The sequence below is a fragment of the Polypterus senegalus genome, chromosome 6, assembly GCF_016835505.1.
Source record: "Polypterus senegalus isolate Bchr_013 chromosome 6, ASM1683550v1, whole genome shotgun sequence".
Lineage (NCBI taxonomy): Eukaryota > Metazoa > Chordata > Cladistia > Polypteriformes > Polypteridae > Polypterus > Polypterus senegalus.
The window spans coordinates 136,130,232-136,141,426 of record NC_053159.1 but is presented as its reverse complement, the minus strand read 5'-3'; the positions used below and the strand labels follow the sequence as shown (position 1 = coordinate 136,141,426).

At 41.3% G+C, this 11,195-nt stretch overlaps 1 protein-coding gene across 1 annotated transcript; it reads left to right on the top strand.

Moving 5' to 3' along the window:
• Window positions 1–9,796: 9,796 nt before the first annotated feature.
• LOC120531671 (class A basic helix-loop-helix protein 9-like) lies at window positions 9,797–10,975 on the top strand. The gene has a single exon (XM_039757286.1). It carries the CDS (start codon window positions 9,904–9,906, stop codon window positions 10,741–10,743), a length of 840 nt encoding a protein of 279 aa, XP_039613220.1. The 5' UTR covers window positions 9,797–9,903; the 3' UTR covers window positions 10,744–10,975.
• Window positions 10,976–11,195: the final 220 nt, after the last annotated feature.

Sequence of the window (11,195 nt, the reverse complement as noted above, 5' to 3'; positions counted from 1 at the left end):
GGCCATATTGTGATAATAACATTAATGGACTATAGTGTTAGGACCCTTTCAAGACAATCAGTTGAAAATTGCTTTGTTTTAATGTGTGTTTAAAGTAGCTAGCATTTTTATATATTGTAAAATTTCTAGTTGTATTATACATGTGTGTTTCTTACAGCTTGCAATTAGGGAAGCATATACAGTAAATATTAAACAATAACAGACCTAACACATGTCCCCATGGCACACCTAAAAAAGTGGTAAAGGAGATAAACTTAAAGGTAGAATAGACAAGGCTTAAATGAGGAAATTGATATTACAATAATTCTTCCAAATGTCCTCAATTGTTTTAAATGTATATTGTGACTAACTGTATCAAAAGCAGCTGTTCGGTCAAGAAGCACGCTTCACCTGCCTACACCTGACACAGACAGACACCAGGCCCAAGTTCCAAGTACAGCATACTTTTATTAAGTGGGAAAGGCTTCCCTACCGTTTCCCACAGCAGAACAGTGCAACAAGTACAGCTCACAGCACTTTCTTTGCTTTTCTTCCTCCTTTCTCTTCTCTCTCTTCAAGCTTCATCTCTTTCTTTTTCTCTGCAGACACTGGCTCCTGGAGTAGTGGCAAATGGCTCCATTTAAAGCTGCACCAGCGAGTCCTCAAGGTGGCTCATTAAAGAGAGTTGGGATCACACCCAGGAGTGGTGAAAGTCAAAGTAGGGCTCTGCAGCTCCCTTTGGCAGCTGCCAGAACTTCAGCGAACTCCAACTCCCAGTGTGTCCTGTGGGAATCCGTGGTGTCACAGCAACTGGGGGGGCTGTCCTTTAGTGCCCTGGGGAAGATAATGCCTTGAGCCCGCTCTCTGCCCCGGTCTTTCCATCCAGTTGACACCCCGGCCGGGCAGGGCCCCTGGCCGTACAAGACAATATGTAAATGGCCAGAGCCAGCAGCTAGTAAAAGATCATTCAATGCCTTACTCTGAACAGTTTCTATGCAGTTTTTGTCCTCAAAGATCTAACTGGAACTCTTCAAACAGCACATTAAACCCATATGAGATAGAATTTGACTGGCAACTGTATGATTAAGAAGAAGAATGTGGGAGGAAATATTCACGTGTGTATGACAAAAACTGTGAGGCAGCAGATACTCCAAACTTGCTTCACTCTAAACACGTTAAAGGCTTCAATTTGATATGACTAAACAGTCACACATAATATTACACCACTGATTTTGGTGGCTGCTGTTTTTATTTGCAGATGTGTTTAGCGATTTAAACAAGTTACTTAGCTGCAAAAATATAAAATTTAAATTTAGTTTAAGGTTTAGTTGGCAGCATCAAAACTGAACTACTGTGAAACCATGTAAGGTAAGACATAACCACAGCTAATATGCCAAAGCTTTTATGTTGAACTACACATTAAAAGAGAATTTTTAAAATGTCATCGTTATTGACTATAATGACTAAATTGGCAAGTTAAAAGCATGTCACTTGTATTCTTAGTTATAAGCAAAGAAGAAGAGAGTAGAATAGCACTATTCAGTGGAGGCTGTATTCTGAAAGTGTGCCAACATACTGCAGACTAACAGAGACAGATGCACCAGAAGAGAAAATAACAGAACATTCTCAGACCTGCTTAGTCCAGTTATGGGATGTGATGGGCTGCAGTCTAACCCAGCAACTCCTGAGGCAGCAAGAAGAAAACATTTTAAAGAGTGCCAAGTCACTGCAGGGCCCACTACTGTAAACACCCAACTCATATTCAATCTTATTGAAATTAAACTGGTAAACTGCATCAATGAATGTTATATGAGAAAGTGTACACTGCAGGTTCAGGGCAGCGTCTGTCCAGCTTGTGTTTGTTCGGTGCCAGGAGTACACCACTCTAAATGATATTTGCCCAAATGCTATTCTGAATGATGAAAACTCAGTCGAAGGATTTTTACTTACTCAGCAAGGACACAGAGGATAAGCAGGAAACAAGATAAATGTTATATGTTCAAAACAAAAGGTAAAGGGATAGATATACTGTATTTAGAAAACAGCTGTGATTATCACAAAATATAACCATAAGCCAAGATTTAAAGAACCAAACAAACATATTGGAACAAAATAATTACACAGACAGAGTCTATATGACCTAGTAAAGCTGGTCATAAGATTGCACAGATAATTCTTCAAGGAAAACAAAGCAAACTGAGTAATTTTAAGGCAAAATGGCAAAGGTTACATATATAAGGATTAATAAAATAACGGTGGGAGGTTGTGTTTTTAGTTACAAGTCCTCTAAACTGTGCAATGGCCTGCCTGCTACTATAAGAGATGCCCCTTCAATCTCAGCTTTCAAAAGACTCACTATTTTAGTTTAGCATATCCTGACTAAAGCTGCTGATTAGCTGTACATGGTGCATCACTGTTGTCAGTCAATAGCACTAAAACATAAGTTATATGATAGTCGCAATTTTTACTAACTCTTACCTGTTCAGTTTCTCTTTTCGGTACTCAAATGTGGCACTTGGTACCACTGCCAACCTGCCAAGTTGTTTTGCCTACCTAAGAAAAAGTAATCTCTGATGGAGGATTGCAGGAATCATCAGGAAGAGGGGTCCTTTTATTGGATTGGCTGGCTTAGAGCTGACTCAACTGTGGAATGGCCAATAGGGGGAGGCAGCTTGATGGCCGAGGTCTCCAGGACTCTGAACAAATCTGAATCATATCACATAATATCATCTACTATTGAATTTTGCTCGTCACTTGTAATATTTCTATTGCAGTACTGTATTGAGGATTACTTGTGTTCTGTTCTGTGTATTGTGTTGTATTTACCCATTGCATGCCCAACCTACCTGGCTCTCTTTGAACGGCCTTTCCCTAGGTTTTTTTCCATTGTTTCCCTATAAGGTTTTTTTTGGGAGTTTTTTCTTGTCACCTTAGAGAGTCAAGCCTGAGGGGCTGTCAAAAGGCAAGGCCTGTGTGATTTTGTGCTGTATAAAAATAATATGTATTGAATTGTATTGTATGTAAAAAATCCATGCCTATATGACCTAGTAATTACACAGAGATATCAGACAAAATAGCAGAATTTACAGTTTTATGTGCATATAAAAAACAAACAGCTGAGTACACTGAGTACATGTACAGTTAGGTCCATAAATATTTGGACAAAGACAACTTTTTTCTAATTTTGGTTCTGTACATTATCACAAAGAATTTTAAATGAAACAACTCAGATGCAGTTGATGTGCAGACTTTCTGTTTTAATTCAGTGCGTTGAACAAAAAGATTGCATTAAAATGTGAGGCAACTAAAGCATTTTTTAACACAATCCCTTCATTTCAGGGGCTCAAAAGTAATTGGACAAATTAAATAACTGGAAATAAAATGTTAATTTCTATACTACTTTGCTGGCAATGACAGCCTGAAGTCTTGAACTCATGGACATCACCAGATGCTGGGTTTCCTCCTTTTTAATGCTCTGCCAGGCCTTTACTGCAGTGGCTTTCAGTTGCTGTTTGTTTGTGGGCCTTTCTGTCTGAAGTTTAGTCTTCAACAAGTGAAATGCATGCTCAGTTGGGTTAACATCAGGTGACTGACTTGGCCATTCAAGAATTTTCCACTTCTTTGCTTTAATAAACTCATGGGTTGCTTTGGCTGTTATGTTTTGGGTCATTGTCCATCTGTATCATGAAACTCTGCCCAATGAATTTGACTGCGTTTAGCTGGATTTGAGCAGACAGTATGTCTCTGAACACCTCAGAATTCATTCGGCTGGTTCTGTCCTGTGTCACATCATCAATAAACACTAGTGTCCCAGTGCCACTGGCAGCCATGCACGCCCAAGCCATCACACTGCCTCTACCGTGTTTTACAGGTGATGTGGTATGCTTTGGATAATGAGCTGTTCCATGCCTTCTCCATACATTTTTCTTGCCATCATTCTGGTAGAGGTTGATCTAGGTTTCATCTGTCCAAAGAATGTTTTTCCAGAACTGTGCTGGCTTTTTTAGATGTTCTTTAGCAAAGTCCAATCTAGCCTTTCTATTCCTGAGGCTTATGAGTGGATTGCACCTTGCAGTGCACCCTCTGTATTTACTTTCATGCAGTCTTCTCTTTATGTTAGACTTGGATATCGATACGCCTACCCCCTGGAGAGTGTTGTTCACTTGTTTGGCTGTTGTGACGGAGTTTCTCTTCACCATGGAAATGATTCTGCGATCTTTCAACACTGTTGTCTTCCGTGGATGTCTAGGTCTTTTTGCGATGCTGTGTTCACCAGTGCTTGCTTTCTTTCTCAGGATGTACCAAAATGTAGATTTTGCCACTCGTAATATTGTAGCAATTTCTCAGATGGGTTTTTTCTGTTTTCGCAGCTTAAGGATGGCTTCTTTCACCTGCATGGAGAGCTCCTTTGACCGCATGTTGTCTGTTCACAGCAAAATCTTCCACATGCAGGCACCACACCTCAAATCAACTCCAGGCCTTTTATCTGTTTAATTGATAATGACATAACGACGGACTTGCCCACACCTGCCCATGAAATAGCCTTTGAGTCAACTGTCCAGTTACTTTTGAGTCCCTGAAATGAAGCGATTGTGTTAAAAAAATGCTTTAGTTGCCTCACATTTCTGTGCAATTGTTTTGTTCAACCCACTGAATTAAAGGTGAAAGTCTGCACTTCAACTGCATCTGAGTTGTTTCATTTAAAATTCATTGTGGTAATGTACAGAACCAAAATTAGAAAAAAGTTTCTCTGTCCAAATATTCATGGACCTAACTGTATAGTGAAGGAGCAGTTGGTCCCTGATGAATGGACATTTGGCCATGGTCAGTGTAAACAATTTCACAGGATTTCATCAACCACATTATTATTATTATTATTATCGCCAGAGCAAAAAAGAGAGCAGGAAAGATTGCAGCTGACTTTGCCCTCCTCAGCAGCCATCTGTTCTTTCAATTGCCATCGCAGAGGAGGTACAGGTCTATTGCAACCTGAACTACACACCATTTCTGCAGATTCTTTCCTCAAACTATTCAGATCATAAATAAACTTACATATAACATACAGAATAACTGGTAACTGTGCTGTTTGTTTATTTGTAAATACTTTATACTTGCTCAACTTGAATGATTTTGATATCTATATTATTTTGTGTAGTTTTTCTACCTATTTGCCTTAACTATTGAAGTTTGTAAATGTTTTGTTCAAGTAACTGTTATATTTGTATAGTGGTTTGCACAGTGTCAGGTTAATGACAGGTTGATATTGTATTGTCTTCAGTTGGTAATGTCTTGCATCTCGTGTTTTGCACCTAACCAATGTCAATTCTGGAATGTTCCACACGCTAGCAATAAAGTGATTCTGATTACTCTGATCAAATTATACAATACCGTTTTCTTTTGCTCCATTTCAAAATATCCATATTTGTATTACTTTGAATTAAGCCTCCTCATTTTCCATGTTTCTACAATTTAAAGCTGAAGGACTATAAAAATGTATCAGTTTATTCATGCTTTCATTTTTATACAGTATGTACAGTGGTGCTTGAAAGTTTGTGAACCCTTTAGAATTTTCTATATTTCTGCATAATATGACCTAAAACATCATGAGGTTTTCACTCAAGTCCTAAAAGTAGATAAAGAGAATCAAGTTAAACAATTGAGAAAAAATATTATACTTGGTCATTTATTTATTAAGGAAAATGATGCAACTGTATGCAAGTGTATGTCAAATATATTAGTCTTCTTATTTTGATTTATCCTTGTGAATCTCTAAATGCCTAAGACACGAGAGCATTTTGGGATATTAATTGAGATGTGGTGGTTTGAGGTACAACACAGAACATTGTCAATAAAAAGCATAGTGCTATGATGAAGTTGGAGAGTATAAAGCCATGAAAGATGACAAGGAAAAATGATCAATTCTGATGATTTCTAAAAGGAAGGGAACTTGGAAGACCACTGGTGCTGATCTTTATACTCAAACCTGAAATCCACTCAAAGACACACAGTACTTGCCGTTTATTTTGCATTAATACATGATAAAATGAGAAACACCCTTTAGGACCCTCTGAGAATACTGTAATAGTTGTGTAGTCCCTGTTTAAATGAGGTGACAACTGGTCTGCTTGCTACTCTGGCTCTGTTTCTGTGTTTCTCTTTATCCCTGTATCTTCACACTCTTCTTTGTATTCAATGCTTGTTCAGCACAACATCTTGCCAAAGGACTCTTGTCTTTTTCCTCCCAGCATGGAGTTCAGTTAGCTCCTTCAGTGTGAGGCCATTATAAACCTGACCTGGAGTTCACTACTGAGATTCTGTTTGAATTCACTTTGAAACAATGCTGCAGGTAAGCTGGAATAATTTCCAGCTGCCAATTATGTTTCTCCACCTTTGGTACTCCCTCCATCCATCCATCCATCCTCTTCCGCTTATCCGAGGTCGGGTCGCGGGGGCAGCAGCTTAAGCAGAGAAGCCCAGACTTCCCTCTCCCCGGCCACTTCTTCCAGCTCTTCCGGGAGAATCCCAAGGCGTTCCCAGGCCAGCCGGGAGACATAGTCCCTGCAGCATGTCCTGGGTCTTCCCCGGGGCCTCCTCCCGGTTGGACGTGCCCAGAACACCTCACCAGGGAGGCGTCCAGGAGGCATCCTGATCAGATGCCCAAGCCACCTCATCTGACTCCTCTCGATGCGGAGGAGCAGCGGCTCTACTCTGAGCCCCTCCCGGATGACTGAGCTTCTCACCCTATCTTTAAGGGAAAGCCCAGACACCCTGCGGAGGAAACTCATTTCAGCCGCTTGTATTCGCGATCTCGTTCTTTCGGTCACTACCCATAGCTCATGACCATAGGTGAGGGTAGGAACGTAAACCGACTGGTAAATTGAGAGCTTTGCCTTACGGCTCAGCTCCTTTTTCACCACGACAGACCGATGCAGTGCCCGCATCACTGCGGATGCCTCACCGATCCGCCTGTCGATCTCACGCTCCATTCTTCCCTCACTCGTGAACAAGACCCCAAGATACTTAAACTCCTCCACTTGGGGCAGGATCTCTCCCCCAACCCTTTGGTACTTGATATTTTATTAATAAGCAAGTAGTGTGGCACATTTTTTCTAGGAATTCTTATTTTCATCTGTTTGGGGCACTTCTCTCGGCCTCCATAGAGGCCCCCAATCCACTGCCTACTGTGCACCACCCTGAATGCCCAATTGATAAAATTATGAGACCACTTGTGGTTTAAAATATGCCAGAACAGTCACAGCTGCCCCTAAAGCCCCAGTACACCATCACTGAGTGCACAACCTTGGTTCACTGCCCTATTTTAGCCAGCCCCATGGATAGTTTCATTTACCGTCTCTCTCTTTCACGTGCATGGTGCTGTGTGCTTTTTTTTCTTTTCTTTCACCAGGTATGTTAGTTTTCAGCCTCACCTTCTGGGCGAGTCACTTCTTCACATCCTGCTGTTGAAAACGATTTGTTCATTTTCATAAATTTACATACATGTTTCCTGTTCATAAAATTTGAATACAGTTAATTTCTTAGGCAGCTTTAATTAACGCAATGCACATCTATTATCGCATAACTTCCTTATAAAATTAATCATACATAATAAGAACTAAGAACATCAAAAAGAGGCTTGTCATATATATTGCCTGAAACATATTTGCTTTCATTTTAAAATGGTAATATTTACATTTAAAATGTCTATTTTCCTAAACCATTTTGGCATGTTTTAAAATATAATGAACTATGAAATGCTGCTCAACATGGTTTAATTTTACTTTGTTCCAAAGCCTTTTTATTATTTTGTGCATTTACAAAAAGGTCTTACAACTGGGGTGGCATGGTGACGTAGTGGGTAGCTCTGCTGCCTCGCAGTTAGGAGACCCAGGTTTGCTTCCTGGGTCCTCCTTGTGTGGCATTTGCATGTTCTCCCCATGTCTGCGTGGGTTTCCTCCGAGTGCTCTGGTTTCCCCCCCCAGTCCAAAGGCATGCAGGTTAGGTGCATTGCCGATTCAAAATTGTCCCTAGTGTGTGCTTGGTGTGTGTGTGTGTGTGTGTATGCGCACCCTGCAGTGGGCTGACGCCCTGACACCCGGGTTTGTTTCCTGCCTTGTGCCCTGTGTTGTCTGGGATTGGCTCCAGCAGACCCCCGTGACCCTGTAGTTAGGATATAGCAGGTTGTATAATGGACAGATGGATGGACTTACAACCGATTTCTTCCTAGTCTACTGTGTGAAGTTGTACATATTTCCCCCAATGTCTTTTTGGATTTTTCCTCACACATTTCAGTTTTCATCACATATCCCAAAAACATCTGCTGGGTTAACTGGTGTCTATAAAGTGTCACTGAATGAGTAGGATGACCAGATTGCCTGAGAAACATTATGAAACGGGTTTGGGTGTTGTCTGGCCTATAATGATTCATACATTTTTGCAATAAATTCAGATTCACTTTCCAAAACTCCAGCATGACAATGCACACCCATATTTTACACCTGTGTTTACACTGCTCTGACATACAACAGTTCTACAAAACGTGAAGGAAAAAAGAAAGGATGCTCTGCTTAGTCACTGTGATCAAACAGGTAGGACCGATTCTTCACACAAGTGAGCTAAGTAGTAAATTGGGACCCTGCAACCAGTGAGGCCCCAATTCACAGAAAGAACATTGTGAACAGAAATGGAGGCCTGGAAACTGGTGCTTTTTTAGGACCCAAAAAGGCTAGAAATGGCCCTGCGTAATGGCTACATTATTAGGGCATGTTAGACAACGTGTTATGCGTGGTAAACAATCAATGGCGATACTAAAATGAAAAGAACACTAACTACAAACCCTAAGAGTTGATATCAAAAATAGTAAGCAATGTTACCAAGTCTGAATTTACAAAGACTGAATTGAAAATGTTTCTTTTTTACAGCTGGTGCAGCTGGGCTGCTTGTTTCCCGTCTCAGGGCTAATATTTTTCTCTTGAAGTGATCCTTAGCAGACTAAAGATTATTATTCGATCCTTTGTAACCTATGTGTGAGATTCAAAATTGCAGGACTCATGACTGGTCAGGTCTTGTGTTTCCTGAACAGAAGTTGTGAAGCTGGCGATTAAATATGCTACATCTGTATACAGCTACCAAGGATCTATGACCAAGAATGTGCACAAGTTACAGCAGTTAGAAATAACCCTAAAATATCGAACCAATAAACATTTCTTAAGATCTAATCAGGACATGGATGGCACAAGTATGCGTGTTCCATTCTTGATTCCTGTACTTCCAGGACAGTTGCCAGCATTTCCAAAGCCCTGAATTGAATTAAAAAAATAGATGGATGAATGGGTTCTGGAAATGGATGGATGGGATCTGTTAATGAGCCGATGCATGGATTGATGGTTGGATGGATGAAGAGTTGCAGAACAAATGTTAAATTCTTATTTCTTTTCTATGAATCTGAAAGAAATGATTGCTCATATTTTGCTTGCATTACACATTTACGGCCATTTCAACTCATTTCGAATACCAGACTGGGTTTTATAACCGCATCTCTCTGCATTTTATGACTGGACATTTTTCATGCTTAATTTTTGGTAACTTAATTTTTAAGGACATTCTTCAGCTCTTATTAGCCCCCTCTCACATCCACTCTGTGTTTTGACTAAAAGCTTTTTGCTCATAACACTCACATTCTTTCCAGTACAGGGTGTGCCTAAAGAGTTAACCTGTTAACCCGTATTTGCCTGGGAGGCAGCGATAAATAAACTGTGCTGCCTTCACAGGTAACAGGAAGGGAGGGAGCATGCAGGTTTGGAAAGGCTGGCCTCAGAAGCTTCTCAAGCTTTTAAAAGGAACAGTAGCTGCATACAAGAATTCAGTCTGCAGTCAGTCTCTGCCATCTCAGCTCTAGTCCTGAGGAGCTTGAGCAATCCTGACATCATGTCCAAGTCAGATCAGATGATGAGCAGTGCAGCCAGCTTCACTGAATCAGAGTTCTCCGAGGAGGAAGCTGAAACCAGCTCAATGTCAGAAGAAAGCAAGAGAAGAGCGGGCTCCTCACAGGGCAGCGAGAGCTCGGCCAGCTCTGGAGACGTGGATGAGATCCGCTTCAAGAAAAGAGCCAGGCCTGTCCGGTCCAAAGCCAGGAGGGTGGCAGCCAATGTGAGGGAAAGGAAGAGGATCTTGGATTACAACCAAGCTTTTAATGCTCTGCGAATGGCTCTGAAGCATGATCTCAATGGCAAAAGACTGTCAAAAATCGCCACCCTCAGACGGGCCATCAACCGGATATCTTCGCTCTCACTTTTTCTGCGTACCAATCCTGTCCAGAGGCTCGTCTGCAACCACAATGAATGCCACGGTCAGTTTGAAGAGCCACAAGTGGAAAACGCCAAAACGGGAAGTCCACAGTCTTTTCAGGTAGTGCCTGAGAGCCACAGGCATCCTGCCCACAGCCTACAAACTGCCACTGAGCCAGTGTATGCCGAGACAGCTGCCCACTTCACCCCCACCTGCTCTCCTGTGCCAGTCTATTCCAAATACATTCCAGAGACTCAATTTTACTTTCACCAGGGACATTACGGCACATCAAAAGAAGACACCCAAAGCTCCCCATATTACGGCGGAGGGGGTAACGCTGCCTATCAGTATGCAGTGCGCACATCTTGCCACCAGAACAATGTGGATAACTATGCGGACTCTTCAACAGCTGTGTCATTTTCCTGGCAGCTCGGTTATTTACAAGGTACTGGCTACCAACAGTCCTTATCCATGCACTGAGATCTGTGGCCAGGTGCATTCTGTGAACTTGGGCTTGTCACAACTCAGGCTGACCTGAATCAGAACAATCCGCTACATGGTTGAGACTGGCCAATGTGAGTACAGTTGCCAGAATAAAAGACGTTGCCCCATGAGAGCATTTTTTTTTGTTTTACAAAAGCATTAATTTTAAATCGATGATTGTAAGTAGAAATGTTTTGCTGAATAAATGTGAGACTTATTTTTAAAAGCTTTTCATTTTTTGTCCGGATTTATACTGAACTGAATGGAGTGGAGCCCTTCATCTGACATAGTCAGTAGCTGGGTGAGCCTGAAGGAGCTGGTGGGCACTAGGTTGGTATTAAGGGAGAGCATAGGGGATACCAAAAAGGCTCAGCTAATTAGTGGTTGACATAATTAGATGCTGGGAAAACTAGACATGCACAAAGTACACATTCAGCTTAGGATGAGCA

Coding starts and splice junctions, on each gene's coding strand:
- LOC120531671 (XM_039757286.1), top strand. CDS start 9,904: ATGTCCAAGTCAGATCAGATGATGAGCAGTGCAGCCAGCTTCACTGAA.